At 34.6% G+C, this 16795-nt stretch overlaps 2 protein-coding genes across 2 annotated transcripts; both read right to left on the bottom strand.

Moving 5' to 3' along the window:
• Nucleotides 1-253: 253 nt before the first annotated feature.
• On the bottom strand, nucleotides 254-2790 carry LOC124636790 (conserved oligomeric Golgi complex subunit 5). The gene has a single exon (XM_047172940.1). The coding sequence runs from the start codon at nucleotides 2683-2685 to the stop codon at nucleotides 445-447; it is 2241 nt and encodes a 746-aa protein (XP_047028896.1). The 5' UTR covers nucleotides 2686-2790; the 3' UTR covers nucleotides 254-444.
• A 3248-nt stretch (nucleotides 2791-6038) lies between these two features.
• On the bottom strand, nucleotides 6039-16759 carry LOC124637035 (GTPase HRas-like). Its single transcript, XM_047173352.1, is given in 3 exon segments — nucleotides 6039-7752; nucleotides 7754-7870; nucleotides 15840-16759. Coding segments are annotated over 3 exon segments (540 nt in total). The 5' UTR covers nucleotides 16236-16759; the 3' UTR covers nucleotides 6039-7725.
• Nucleotides 16760-16795: the final 36 nt, after the last annotated feature.

Here is a 16795-nt window from a genome sequence, read left to right as displayed (position 1 = left end):
TTTTTCAATTGATTCTAAGACATCAGAACTAAGCTAGTTTATTCTTTCATTGTTGCCTGGGTTCCATTTTTAGTATTGCACTCTAGCATGAATTTAATTTAGCACTCCCCTTTTGTAAGATTATTATCTGACTGCTCATTTTCTAGAAAGATGAAGAGAAAAGGAGTAAAGTCAATTAACTTCCCGCGCCAGATCGAAGTCGGCAACATCACCAACAATACTTGCTTGTAGAAGATGAAGGGAGAAGACACTGTTCTGTTTTAAACAAGTTTATTTTCAATAAATAACTCAATTTGAACATTTGTTTCATTTAAACATTAAAATAATTGCATGGTCTGATAAACATAAAATATACATTATAGGATAGCATAGGCTTATTTACTTATTGAATTCAAATAAAATTATAATACACTACGAAGATAGCTCCAACGTTTTCTCTCTAGTCTACTTCTTCAAGGACTTTCTTCCATCCTCCAACAATTGTATCAACACAGGATACACTTCATCGTAAGTCGCGATTTGGTTCTGTCTCACATGGTTCTGATATCTTTGCAAAGCCCCGGCAACAAACTCCAGCCGATCCCTCTCATTCCTATGAGAGTCCAGCCACTGCATCAGCTTTTGAACATTCCAGCCAGCACAGGTATGTGGAGCTAAGAGTTGGTGACCACCATGGGAGAACAAGAACATCATTACCAATGAGTATGGTAAGCAAGCACCTTCACTCTGACTCTTGGCTATCTCTTGAGGAGTCTTCTCCAGCAAAAGATGCAATGCCTTCAACTGCCTATAGTGGTCTCCCAACTCTGTCATATCATTGACCAAAGGTGACAAAGCAACTTCCAAATGTTTGCAATCTATCTGCAACTTAGCTCTGCCAAACTTACTCAGTGGTCTTACATTACAAATATGCTGAGTAAATCTCTCAATGCAAGCTCTAGCTATGTTTGTACAACACTCATTAAGGGCAGACTTTTCACTGAACATAGATAAGTAAATGTCCTTGCATCGGGACACAAATTGTTGAAGCTCCTTCATGTATGGGGAACATGATAGATTCTTGCCAGCTGGGTCATCAGCCCTGATCAAGTCAGGCTCATCATGCATTGTCATCAAAATTATGAACAAGGAATTCTTGATTGATTCAGCAAATAATTGCAGAATAGGCATGCTGGAAATGTCTTTCAAGCTATTCTGAACAATTTGTATACTTTCTTGGGGCAGCATTGAGTTCATGTTTATAAGAACTCTTTTTATTTGTGATGAGAAATAATACAAGGAGTTGCAGAGGTCAGCATTCTTTTGCTGTGAGCTTGTAGGTGGCTCTATTATCTGTGCCACATCACTGTCCATAGATAATCTCTGCTCTGCCTCCACAGTCATCTGTTTGATAGATTTAGCCACACTGTTGGCTAGGCTGATGCTCAACTGTTTGTCACCAAGTGAGATGCTGAGTGCTTCAGCAATAACTCTAATAGCATTGTCTATCTGATCCATGTTTGGTACCTGGGACAAATGCCACATACTTCTAACAGGCTCCAGCAATTTTCCCAAGGATTTTGATAAAAAGGAATTCTCCCATTTTGTGAGACATGAGCGGTTCATCTCTAGGTCCTTACATTTTAGTCTAGAAAGCAAGTCATTGAAACTTTTAAGCAATCTGGGAAAGTCAATCTCTATGGATTGATTGACGGTTAGTGGACTCTTTTCAAGCTCATTGCTGAAGACTAAAGACAAATCAGCCCAAAAGTTTTTAGCTATGTTCCTGAAATTCCCAATTGCATGTAACTCATTGACAACATTCTGAAGCATTATGACTTTAGTGCAGCTGTTATAAATGTCAACTTTGAAGAGTTGTTCAATGTTGTCCCAAAGTTTTTTTTTAAAGTCCTGAGCGCTCATGATATTCGCCTTGCCTGGAGCGATTCTCCCCGAGCTAGATTTCTTCACTTCAATTGAAACCATTTGGACATTCAAAGCTGTTGTTATTTCTTTTTTTAAATCACTCAGTATGCTGCTAACAGATTTTTTTATCTGTTCCTCTGTGCATTGCAGGTTGTGGAATACTTTAAAGCATTGTAATAGTTTGGTTTTGTCACCACTTAGTAGACTTGACTGCAATAGCTCCGTGGCATTTGTTAATAACTCTGTTCTCCTCAGTTGTACAGACTTAAGGACCTCGTCAAGGAGATCTATCCCTTCGAAATCGTAGTCACTGATCAGCTCATTCAGTTCAAAGAGTATGATGGCCTCTTTAGATGGGTTGTCTTTGATGCTCTGCAGTTTATGCCACAGATTTAAGATTTTTGACGAATGTCGCATCAAATTGCATGTAGTTTGAACTCTTTCAAGCATCATTGTTTGGTTCTCGAGGGCGTAATACGGTGTGTGCACTCGATTTTTCAGATTCTCAGCGCCGCGTAACAGACTCTGTACTTGAGCTTGCACAGACTCTAAAGTCACTTCCAAGTCGGATATATGACTGGCTTGTGTAAGAAGATCATTGTGTTTAGCTAGGACTTGTTTCTCCAAGCTTTTGCTTAGTTTTTCAATCCCCTGCGTGAGTCTATTCACTTGTTCAGTAACCGATTGATTTTCATTGAGTACGGGTTTAACGGACTCATCTAGAAACTTACTATAAAATTCATCGTTCTCTATTTCAACACACACATCTTTTGCATCCATTGTTTTATATTGTATTTCAGAATAATATATATTAATTAACTCCGGTTTCAAGTAGCCAAGCAGTGTTTACAATTTTTTGATGACATCAATGACACTTGACAGCGAAACATGACACTGACGTGTGACACCATAGAGGCATAATGTGCATAGACTAAAAATATTGGGATCCTGATTCGGAGATTAAATAGGTATGTAACTACAAATGAACTGAGAAATACCATATTTTTTATCTCGAATTATGTGAAATAGAAAATGTATCACATAGATTTTGGATCATTCTTCTTATCTAGAGAGCTGCAGGTTTCTGTTGTTTTCTCAAACCACCTGACTGCCTCTAATTAGGATCCCACTAAAGGTATATCACCCGGTAGTTCAAAACTGGATTTAGAATATTCTTACCAATGAAAATGTAGACTGCGACTAATTCGTCTGGATATTTTACGATTTTTAGGTACGGCTTTACTGCCGACCCAATGATGTTGGCTAAAACAAAGGCTGAAGTAAAAACACACTTAGCGTCGTCAATTTTATTTATTTTCAATTAGCACACAGTCTTGTGCTATATTGTTACAGAATTAATTAGTTATAAAATATCAACTATTTCCAACAAAATTGTGCACTAGCTTTGAAATTTATATTTAATATAATAAAAAATATTACATACTATAATAGCCTTGGCTCGTAAACGTTATTATCAAATATTAGATTCTTTTTCGGGACATAAAAATTAAAACTACTTAAGAAAAAAGAAGAAATCATTTGAACAACGTTTACTAGCTAGGTATTTAATATACAGCATTAGTTACATAGATTTTTATAGGTATTGTAAATGTTTATTGCAAAGCTTGAAAAATATTTTCGTTAAATACAAAATTATGGCTACGAAATGGGGGTAGGTAGATACATAAATTCATGGCAAAAATGATTCTGGCTGATGACGATTTTCATGGCAGCTTGGATTTTTCGTTCGTAATTTAAATTATACAATATTTGTAAAAATATACCAAGTACTTAAGTTTGGCACCTAATGGTAAATTAAAATTATTCATAGGTAGGTATAAACAGATGACTTAATTAAGTATGAACGCTGATTTATTTCAGGAAATGACCGTAAAAACTAAAGCAAGTCATATTTTAGTAGGTATACTTAAACTTATTTAAAAAAGCTATTACAAGTTAATTAACACCTTAAACTTTTTGTATTCTTGAGATGAACGTAAAGTCATAAAAACTGCGAAAAAAATGTTGCAAGTACCTGGTGTATTTTTAGACTAAAATTAAACTAGAATCTAACATTATAATATTAACTTAAAATACTAAAAAAACGCTGTCAAAATATTAAAATTAATGATTGTTGATATTTGATTTAAAAAATTCGTTTGAATAATTCATTGTACATGCTGAGTAAAATAATTACAGATATATTTTATTACAATTTGCGGGTCTTAACATACATTTTCGGACTTTAATAAAGAAAAAAAGGCATTTCCTAAGAAGTTAGATCCTAGAGGGCGAATTATGAGCAATAATAGACGTACTTTCAGGAATTGTATAATTTGCCTACTAAGACGAAATTTTGGCAAAGTAAAAGATTTTTTCATGGAAAAGAACACTATACAATTCTCTGAATACCGTTTGTAACATATTAAATACAAAAAACATATTAGCGTAAGTAGTACAAACTTCAATTTAGCCTGAAAATTTGCTTCTAGCTAAAGTAGAAAACATTTAACAATGCTCCTAATATTATGCTACAATAACGATTGTATATGATATTGGCTGCGCTCTATCTTGGCAGCCATTTTTATCAAAGATAAGTATATTAAAAACAGGAATTTTAAAGTTAAGAAGATCATTAGAACTGAAAACTTTGTAATATATATGTCACCGTAAGATTACAAACATCGTTAGATTACAATCTATCTCGAGAGATTGTAAACTGTCGAATTATTGTAAACCGTAACACCTGATTGCAATTTAACGCATTATTTTTCGCTATATTATAATCTATCGATGAGAAATTGTCAAATTGTCAACTGTCCGAAAGCTCTCCCTGATTGGTCAGTCTTTTTGTAAGATCGAGAGCGATGTAGAGCGGTCAAATTGTCAACTGGCGTAGAACGGAATGCATCTTGCGCGCTGATTGGTAGAACGTCAAAAAAGACAATGTTCTTTGCAACTCCCGGTGTCACAGCTCTTTGACGTGCAAAAATAAGTGACGGTTTAATTTTTTATAAAATCAAAAATTGTACTTAATTTTTAAGACTCAAATTACACACAATTAAAAATTGTATTAAAAATTGAAGTTAGTGACGAAAACGAATCGCTGCAAAACCGACTCCACGTAGTCTTGTCTGCCCTACCCCTAGAGTGCAATTCAAAACCGCGTAGGCGCGGAGGGGCGAGGCGGCCTGCGAGCTGAGGCGCAGGTAGTTTCAGCGCTCGCCGCCGCGGCTGAGGCTGGCCGGCTCTGCCGGCCAGCAAGCCGAAGCTGCGGTGGTGAGCGTGAAAACCATCTGCGACGATAAGCTCGCATGGGACCGCCGGAGCCCCGCAGCGCCGGAGCCGTGACAGAAGTTATGCTTGCTGCATGTTGCATGCTTACTTCCATGCTGGGTCAATTAATATGGGATGTGTTATATTTTAAACAAAAAACTCAGTAGGTACGAGTTAAAAAATTAGAAGGTAAATAAATATTTTTATGATGTCATTTAATAGTATTTAAGAAGTTTACTGTTAGAATGCATGCTACAAATTTAGATGCAAAAAAATAACCATCATGCTGAGTTGTATTTAGAGTGGAAGATAACTCGTGGCTAAGATAGTATTATTTAGATGCTCGACGCTTTATTAATTGTGGCTGACTTAGTAATTTAGAAGGCAACATACATTTTTGGGGGCGAATAATGATATTAAAAAGAAGCCTGTTTAATTAGCACCCCTTTTATTTTATTTTTAAATATTAGTTTGTATTTGAAGACAAAATACCTAACTGTATTTTTATAAGAGTTATTTTTATATAAATTTAATACTTGAAGAATTTTTGAAGAGCATTTATTTTATTTAACTGACACCTCTATTTCATTCCTAACTCTACGGGAACTCCATGGGAACAGAACGGCTGGTCGTGATTGGTCGATCTTACAAAAAGACTGACCAATCAGAGAGAGCTTTCGGACAGTTGACAATTTGACAATTTCTCATCCATAGATTATAATATAGCGAAAAATAATGCGTTAAATTGCAATCAGATGTTACGGTTCACAATAATTCGACAGTTTACAATCTCTCGAGATAGATTGTAATCTAACGATGTTTGTAATCTTACGGTAACATATACATACATATTATTAGGTAAGTCTTGTTGAGCTATGCAGAAAAATATTTTACCCTTACCAAGTTGAAAACAGGTTACCTGGGGTAATTGAGTCAGTGGTATGTCCTATGGTCTACCCAATAATTGTGCACTATTTGAAACAGAATGTTACAACCAATATTAAATTGTACTTGAATAATGCACAACCATTATTACCAGATTTACCCTTTTGTTGGTTTAAAAATGGTCATAAAGTAAACATGATATATGTGCCATTTTGAGAAAATACCTTAATAGGTAAAACATGGAAACAGTTTTTCCTTTTTACCCTTAAAGGCATCAGGGTAATTTAAAACATTACCTTATAAGTACAACTGTATTTTATAATAAAACATGCGTAAATCCAAACTTACAAGAATTTCCTAGTCATAAGACATGGCTTCTGCTACAAGTATACTATGCTTCAAATAGCACCTTGAGAACTTGACGCCAGTGCTTGTAAGTTGAGTATTAATTACACGTCAGGGGTAAAGTAGGAAAATATTCTGGTTTAGGTAACATAGATTAGGTAAATGTAGAAAATAGGGTAAGGACAGATTACCCTCATAATTAGAAACTTATTGATTATACTTAGCGCATTCTTTCTCAAAAATGATTCTTAATTACCTAATTTGGGTTTAATACTTAAAAATAAATAATTAGAATCTTTTGTCTATCTTTCATCAGTTTTCAGAGGTCAGGTTCCCCACTAACATATCAGATGTCTTGAATGAGATGTGTTCTAATTGATACAGTTAATTGTAACTTCAATTACCCTCCCAAAAAATAACTCAAATTCCATACATACAAGCCTGAAGTATCTCATACAAATAAGCATAAAGTAGTTGTGAAATATTTAACTGTACAAAAAGTTATTTTTACTCAGCCACAGAAGAATGCCTTAGATTTCATAACTGCCTCATTACTACATTATACATATAATATTTATGGATATTTCTCACAGAGATTAGCTAATTATATTAATTATTATACAAGTAGGTACATGCTATGTAGAATATTTTCTTTGTATATTGTAAGAAATAAGTAAAAAGCGTGTAATTAATGTAAGTAGGTAGGGAACGAACATCACATTTTGTGAAGTCAATAGTGTATCGATAAATAATAATATCGATATAAATCGTCTTGATTTCATATTACATTCATATCGTATTGCACTGTATGGCTGAATAGTCATAGGACCTTTGATTATTAAATCGGATTAAGTGTCAAGAATCGATTTAAATTGTAAATATTAAATATTCGTATATTAATTTCTATTAAGGCTAAAAGTAAATTACCTTCAGCGTCTCCTAAAGTTAGCTACACTATGTATGACCATGGAAACTGAACCTTAAGACTTGTGTGATAGGTTCCGGATTCCATATTTGTAAGCTGTGTAGTCATTCTAGTCTACCGGCACGAAGTCAATATTATTGTCAACAAAAAACTATTCAATGTAGTAAAAAAAGTATCGAAGTTAAAAATCGATTGTCATTTATCGATTAACTTCTCGTCATCGGAAGTGTCAGTGTCACAAAAAAGGCGGCAGAGTAAAAACTTTACAAGCGGTGTTTGTCGACAATAAGATTGACTTGGGGACCTCGCCATCAGATAATATCCACAAATATTACCACTAAATTATATACCGAATTAGAGGAAGGTGCACCTGAACTTCCTGCCAGGGCCTATGGTTCGTCCTCTCCTATTTCTTTTGACTCGACTCGCCTTGTCTTTGCGGATTTCTCGGACGAGCGTGTAGAACGCATCGTCGACACCCATGCGGGTTTTCGCTGACGTCTCCACGAAAGGGACTCCATAACTCCGCGCCACCTGTAAACATATTCAATGTATTGAATACACACACTAATATTATAAGGCATACTTATCTCAGGACTACTGAACCGATTCGAAAAAATATTGCAGTTTTAAGTAGCTTTGGCCCTAACCCATTTACCGAGAAAGGCTACTTTTTTCCGGGTGTGTGGAGATCCCACGGGACGCAGGTGAATTTTAAGGTTTATTAAATTTCTGTTATTGATAAATGAAGTGCAGCATAACACAGGGCTTAAAAGAAGCTATATAATAAACAAGGTTTCAGATGTTTTAATAAGTTTCTATGGAAATATCAGACGTATATGAAATCCGGGGACATAGATATTTAGTACATAATTTTGCGTATAAAATCTAGACATGTAGCGGCGACAAACTAAACAGGATAATGACCACATGAAGAGATGACGTAAATGTAACGACAGTGACGTCAATCTGGAAAAGCTTAAAAGAGTTTATGACGACAAACAAGATGGCACATTTAGGAACGACGCAGTTTCTACGACCTAGGCTGCCTTGAAGGGCGTAGAAGCTGCTCTAAGTGCGAAAGTCTTAAGTTGGCCGAACTTAATGGGTGATATTAGGAAACATCTTATGGAGTAAGTTTTTAGGAATACATGCAAATGCTTTTCTCATTATAGACGGTACATAGCTTTTCCTCAAAACATTCCACGTCAACTAGAACCTTTTAAAATGAATAAGCAGCCACGGAAATATTATTTCCAGGAAAAATAGTTTCGGAGAGCATGTAAATACATACGTAGGTACTCATAATATCGTCAACTAGAGACCCGAAGTGATAACGCTGAATAAACCAATAAATAATGTATTTAAAGACCTTAAATATAACAAACAACTATAAATCAGTGCTATAAATGTTATTGTGGTTGGAGCTGTCCATATAAAGAAATATCTTTTCTAGAGTGAAGGCTTACAGAGTGTTTGTAGGGACTTGACACATGATTGCAATGGTAACACATCATCGAGGAATTATTATTAATTAGATTAATAGGAAGGAAGAGATTCCGTGTTATGTCCACGAACATCGAGAACTTTTCTTTAAGAAATAGTAAAAGTTTGAAATATGAGTGATTATGAATTGTACTCTACTTATTTACACTTCTGACTGACAGAAAAGAAGAGTTTCTTTTAACGACTGTATATTATACTGTATATTACGATATTAAACCCCAAGAATATGAGGAATTGTGAAAAGTTAGCAAATAGTTAGAAAGCATTTGTCTGAAGTTGACTGTTTTTTTTTTGTATGAGTGTTAATGGTAACCGTAAAACTATGTCCTCAAAAAGTACGAATGGAATTTAAGTCTAAACCGCTGAGGTAATTTAAGTTTGGTTCTGAAATCCGTTATAATCACATAAAGCTTAGCAGCAGAATAGTTTGGAATTAGTTATATCTCATCAATTTGTGGAGAAACAAAGCCTAACGAAACTTTGCCAAAGTTTTGTCCGAAATCGTTCATAAGTTATCAAAGTTTGTCTTCAAATGGAGTTTAACAAAAACTAATGTAAGGTCAACCGAAAACTCTAAGATAGGACAAACTATTTGGAACTTGTAATGGAAGACTCAGCAACAAAGTTTTGGTTAGTTATGAAATTAGGGCAGAAAACTGTTTTACTAAAGTCTTCGATCTTCGTCTAGACTGGTCTCCAACGTATTGTTGTTCTCATATTAGGGAAAATTACGTATGCTAGAAGACAATTTTTACGTTCTTTGTGGATTTTATCTAAGTATCATTCGTTTTTTGCTATTGTGTCGCATCTTTTATTTCCGGGGTCCAGTGAGTAGGTCATTGACGTGTGAAATTAAAGCTTTTTTTTTTTTAATAAAGTAAATATTTATTATGTATTTAAAGTAAATTGTGAAAAAAACTTTATTTTTGACAGAGAATTATTTACACCACGAGGAAGTTAGTCATATAATGCGGTAGTTTCATATTGAGATATAGATACCTACAGCTTCTCTTAATACATTGTAGGTAGATACATTTTACATAGCAATGAGTAATATACTTACAACGGTTACGCATGTACTTTATTATGTATCATCATCAGAAACAATTTATAGTATTAGTCATAAGTTCGATTAGGGATTAAATGAGGGTGGTAAATATAAATACAATTTAATTTACAAACTTAAAATTCGTAAGTGAACAGGATAGTGCCAAATTAGGTTGTTCACGTTGGAAAACGAGGTAAATGACTTTGATTAATTAATTATTGAACTACTTAGGTAGGTTTATTTTATTACGAATAACAGTAATAACTATTAGTAATTAGGAAATATAAAATCAAAGGTTTACGAATATAATTTCCATTCCTTAAAATATACCTAATGCTGCGAAATTCATAGTTTTAAAAGCATTTTATTTCTACAGAACTGTTATTTTTGTTTATTGGGGGAAAAATATACCTTACGGTGATGTAAAAAGATTGTGCATACATAATTAAATTAGAAATTAAGATAATCGCTTGACAATGTCAAAAAACTTTACTCCTTCAAATTCCGGTCAGCTGTTTGAAAAAAAAAAGCATACAAAACCCTACCAGACATTGTTTGTCTGATAGACCAACTGTTGCCGTCGATAATTTGTTAGTATTTCGTCTAGGAATCACAAACATGGATTACGAAGTGTTTTTGTTTACATGTAGTACAAATAAGACCACCCAGTAAGTTTTACGATAACGTACAGACAAAGAGAATATGAACAGATAGGTCAGTATGGTCAAATAAATGGACGATCTTCCGACCACTTTTATACAATCTGAGTCTGTCCCATCCCTTACTCCTTTCCTTTTCTTTAATGTTTTCTTCTATGGGGCGAGGGAATAAAAATAACTACCAGTCCTAACTGAAGGAACGTTGGCATAGATAGGGATCAATCGAAGATTTATAACAGGTCTGTCTGAGCTAGGGGATACACTGAACTGAGATATTTTTCATAAAACATGAGAGTTTCATTTACCGCAACAAGTTCAGGATAAGGCTTGTGACTAATTGGAGATTGTTTGTCAAATTGTCAGCGCTGTTGAGCCAGAAAGTTAGCCTTAGTGTCAATCCTGACGATAAAACTGTACCTAATGATCCAAATTAATAAACATCAGTGGCCTTACTACAAAAACTTAAACACCTGTTTTACACTTGTCTAAAAAAATTGTGGCTGCAAAATGAACCATATGTCAACGTCATAATTTGTCATTTTTTTAGACAAGGCTTAAACTGACTTAAAAGTTTTTGTGGTAAGACGGGGTAAGTTTAGAAGCTTGACAACGCAACTTCAAAAGCTCGCAAAAAACAAAGACAGGATCTTTTGTCGACCGTGGTAAACTTCAATTACAGCGCCACTTGTACCAATTATAAACAGTCTTCGTAATTAGGAGTACTCATGTCTGTTCATAAAAAAAAAAAACGTAAGATTTATAAATCATGTTTTCGATGGTCAATGGGTTGCATTTTTTTTTTAATTTATTCCTCTGTTTCATTGTGTTTCATGTTATGTAAAGATCGATCGGCCGTATTTATTAATGTAGAATTGTATCGATTGTATTTATTTTGATATTTATACACGTATTAGAAGTGCAGCAAAAATAAATCAGCGAATTAAGTCGAGTATCGAACTATGGAGTAAGTATAGAAACAGCTTGCGGTGATCGGCCAGGTTCAAACAAAAGAGTTAATATTCAAACATTTGAGTAACAAAACCTCAAGCCGGATACAACGAACATCTTCTTCGAACATATAAAATTCCTAAAAACAATATAAAGATTTCTGAGAATAATTCAATTGCACATTTTATCGATGTTATATTTTCTTGACTAGAAGCCGACCCCAACATAGTTGGTAAAAGGCTCGGGAGATGATGATATGTTTTATTGAAGTAATTAAAAATGCTTATGATACAAAGACGGATATTGCGATACATTTAATATGTATTAATGTTATGCTTACATACATTTGGATTCCTAGTAGTGAGTATGGTACACAATCGTATTTTTCCTTAAAACGGAGACTGATAGAGCTTATTCTTAGTCAATAGCAACAGACTACAACTAGAACTTCGTGATTTTATCCTTATTAAGTTAAGAGGTCACATTATGTATGTGGTTTATTAATAAAGTATAAGGCAATGAAAAACAACATACATATTGAGTCTACAGTTGAATTGGGGTCAGTAGGAAAAACTAAGCAAGGTTTTCATCGTCTGAAAATCGTGTTAGTTACACTACTTATAAGTCTAGAACAGCTCCCATTTAGCTGAAAATTGGTTAGAACACAGCTTAACGTAGTTCCTTCCGGGCCAAACTGCGGAAGCTAGTCTTTTAGTAAATACGGTGTCCGAATAGTGCCTAAGAAGAAAAAATGTATGAGAAGTAAAATGGCCTTGATCTTAGCTCTTGCCATAAAAAAGGAAAAGAAACGAGTAAGCATAAGCATGCATAACATTAACGATAACGTTTATTCGTGAACATTAAACAAACTATTTGCAATAGCTATTACTTACGTGAAAAGAGAAAGAGGAGACTCTTTACAAATTGAAGGAATATTTTTAGTGAATTTTAGAATTAATTTACGAAAAAAATAGATATCTGGATAATGACCTCTTTTATTCCTGGGATAGTAAAACTATCTTGGGAGACAAGAGAAGTTCTAGTCACCATTATTGTAATGACTCTGTGTGATGTAAAATAACTTTTAACAGACGAAAATACCGCCACCCAAGCAGCAGTTACTAACTGAAACAAATTCATGATCCCAATTTTCTAATGGTTTACTTTAGATACTAACATAATAGCCTAGTTTAAGACAAACTTTCACAGACAATGATAAACTAAGAATACAAACTAAGTTTCTGGTAAATTAAGTAGGTATCTGAAATTATTCATACAGATGTCTGAAAGTGGCATATTATTATTTTTAAAGTGCTTTCATTGTACCGAAGTAGCACATGGAACAATGTACAGTCAACTTGTGAGTCACTTTGTGAGAAGAAGTCTTAATTAATTTTAATTGCCGTTGTCTTGTATTATTTTCTCCTGACTTACATATTATGTTGGTTGTTATGTGGTCAAAAATATGTGGTACATCAATTTAAGCGCTCTATTTTATAAATTCTATAAATGGTCATAATTACTTCATGGCTGTGAATACAAAAATAGAGAAGTAATTCAGGAGTTATGTGATGTTGTACAAATCACTATTATTCAACTGCGGAGAAGAGTAGCAACAGCTACATAGTTATTTCGAAATTTAAAACACAGATCAAATACATTTAATCCCAATAAGCTGATTGCCCTACATACCTAACTGGCTTACTCAAAAACAATCAACAGGAATATTATTCTGTACTTAATATTATACAGAGGAAACATTAAATATATTTATATAATAAATACATTAAATATATAATTAAATAAATTAAAACCTTATTTCAAGATTAGAATGTTACATTATTCTTGACTAATGTAGGCTAAGTTTTATTATAGCACAGAAAGTACATAGTTCCTTTAGGAGAGCAAGAACATCAAGTTTATACAATTTCTTTCATTTGTTTGTACCTTAAAGCTTCTGAAACTATAGAAATAATTTGAAAATTCTTTCACTGTTGTTAAGCTACTCTATTACCATGTGACATAGTTAATGTATCATTTTGGTACAGAAAGTAGTTTCCTCAGGATGCAAGGGAAACAAGAAGAACAGCTAGTCTCAAATAAAATGGTTGCTTAGTCCATGAATTTGTAAATTTAATCTGAATATGAGGTTAACATGATAGTGGTGTACGCTTTGTTTGTGTAGGTATTAACTGGTGTTACTAAATATGTGTTAAATTATTTAAACATTGTTATTACCTTATGTTTACTGAGGCCAACGGTGGCTTATATTACACACTTTATGGAAGATAAAAAACTAATCAGAATAAGGAAAACCTTTTTAACAAGAAGTGTCTAATATATCTTGTAGGCAACAGGTGTAGTAAATAAATTCTATTGTGGTATATTAAATATATTATAATTATGTATGGCTTAAACTTTTTAAATTATTGTCTGGCCATGATGGTACAATTGTCTATATGTCCTCCTCAGCCCTGTTACCAGGGCAACACAATATCACTTTAGACTGGTTGCCAGCGGCTTTAGAATGCCCATGAAACTACCAAAAGTTCTACCATTTTCCTAATGCCACATTATTTTGTTAAATATCAATTAAAAATTGGTTTGTTTATAAGGTCAAGATAAGCTTTGAGACATGATTATCCAAACTAATATTATAAATGCGAAAGTAACTCTGTCTGTCTGTCTGTCTGTCTTTCTGTCTGTCTGTCTGTCTTTTCTTCACGCCTAAACTACTGAACCGATTTGTGTGAAATTTGGTACAGACATAGTTTGAAACTTGAGAAAGGACATAGGATAGTTTTTATTACAAAAAAAAATAAAATAAAATATTCCGGACATATAGCGCCATCTATTGGTCAAATAAAAAATCTGCTGGTAGTCACTATTCCACGCGAACGAAGTTGCGGGCAAAAGCTAGTATCTCTATAAATTTAACAGAAAAAAAGGTAAATAACAAGTGTGTCATGCATACATTTGTTGAGACTTAATTTAAAAAGGTAGTAAAATAATGACTACTTTATGTAAAGCTATAAACTCTTTGCTGGTTACATCATCAGGCCTTATTAGCTGTGATGTGGTGAATTGAATAATCCGATGTAGGTATATGTGAGGTTTTGAAATGCATTAGTTTATCATTGCATGTTAATAGGATGCAGATATTAGTGGAAAAAATAACAGGCCTACTTTTTTAAGCTAAATTCTCAAGTTGCTTTCAATTGTTTATGCTTTGCTTTTGTAGAATAATATTTAAACTTAACTAAGAAGCTAAACTTGACAAGCTTTTTACTAGATTATTTTATAAGTAGCAACTTAAGTAAAATGCCCTATAAACGGAACAAAGTTATTGTAGTTGAAGTAGGTAACTTAATTTAGTTCTGTAGTGTGTTAAATAATGTAACATTTGTGCACTGATTGTTCACAAAATCAGTCAAGCAAGAAAAACTACAGTATAAATATGTGTGTGTTCATGATGATCTTGATCCAAATTTCTAGACGTGTGAAAGTGTGTAAAGTCGTGGTGGCCTAGTGGGTAAAGGACCAACCTCTCAAGTATGAGGGCGCGGGTTCGACCCCAGGTCAGGCAAGTACCAATGCAACTTTTCTAAGTTTGTATGTACTTTCTAAGTATATCTTAGACACCATTGCCTGTGTTTCGGATGGCACGTTAAACTGTAGGTCCTGGCTGTCATAGAACATCCTTGGCAGTCGTTACGGGTAGTCAGAAGCCAGTAAGTCTGACACCAGTCTAACTAAGGGGTATCGGGTTGCCCGGGCAACTGGGTTGAGGAGGTCAGATAGGCAGTCGCTTCTTGTAAAGCACTGGTACTCAGCTGAATCCGGTTAGACTGGAAGCCGACCCCAACATGATTGGGAAAAGGCTCGGAGGATGATGATGATGTTCACAAAATCAGTCAAGCAAGAAAAACTACAGTATAAATATGTGTGTGTTCATGATGATCTTGATCCAAATTTCTAGACAATGACCTTATTAATAGTTGCATAAAGTTGTGACATCATACCTTTTGGTATGCCGTAATCGAATTAAAGTTATCTTTATTCAAATCTATGTTTACACTAATAGCAAATTGTTTTTTTGTTAGCATATTGAACAAAATATGGTTTAAAAGACGAAAAGTAAGTATGTACACAAAGATCTTACATAAGATGATTACAACAGCTTCATATAAGCCATTACAAGACAGATGGGAGTTGATTGTTCAATTAAGTGTTACACTTGGCTACCTGATTAACATGTTACACTTGGTATGTGATGCTGTTGGCATGCAGTGTACACAAACAAAAGCCATGTGAAGTGCATTATTATGTAAACAGGGCTCACCTCGCGCGCCTGCGCCATGTCCACGGCCCACGCCTGCAGGTCGCACTTGTTCCCCACCAGCACCATGGGCACCTCCTCCGCGTCCTTCACCCGCTTTATTTGCTCCCTGTACGAGCCAATGTCTTCGAAACTTTTAGCACTGTTCACTGCGAACACCAGCAGGAAGCCTTCCCCCGTGCGCATGTACTGGTCCCGCATCGCGGAGTACTCCTCCTGGCCCGCCGTGTCCAGGATGTCTAACAAACACGTCTCACCATCGATAACAACTTGTTTCCGATATGAATCCTCGATCGTAGGATCGTACTCGTCCACAAAATGATTCTGTATCAGCTGTATAGTCAATGCGGATTTACCGACGCCTCCGGCGCCTACCACCACCAATTTGTACTCGGTCATCTTGCGACGAGTTAGGAAGAATATTTTTTCACACCACTAATGTCACTAGATGAGAAACTACGCCCCTTGTCGTGCCACACCTTTTAAATTACTCACATCGGCATGGCTGTCGCGACCTATGTTATTGCACTCGCTGTGTCCGTAAAACGGCTAATTAATGTATTATTAGAGGCAAATGCAATAAATAACAATGAGGCGGTTCACTCACCCTTTTACCGGAGTGGGAGTGTGTTCAGAGATATTGCATGTTGATGAGTCATCGTGATCTCGAAGTAATGTGATTTTATCTTTTTGTGTTATTTTAGAACAAACACAGTTATTTTTAGCTAAATGAATGAATTACTATAAGTTTTGATGTGGGTGACACATCTTTTGTATTAATTCATTTTTTAAATGTTATCGAGATTTAGTGTACAAGTTACTTCAGAACGCACGCTATCATAATTTATCAGTCTGTAGTAAAATTATTATGATGCAACAGGTGGCGCTGTAATCAATAGCGGCGAGAATATTTATTTTATGTCTTTTATTATAAAACGACAATATTATACGACGAACAG

Source organism: Helicoverpa zea, chromosome 15 (assembly GCF_022581195.2).
Source record: "Helicoverpa zea isolate HzStark_Cry1AcR chromosome 15, ilHelZeax1.1, whole genome shotgun sequence".
Classification (NCBI taxonomy): domain Eukaryota; kingdom Metazoa; phylum Arthropoda; class Insecta; order Lepidoptera; family Noctuidae; genus Helicoverpa; species Helicoverpa zea.
Note: the sequence above shows the minus strand (reverse complement) of the source record. Positions and strands in the feature narration are given on the sequence as shown.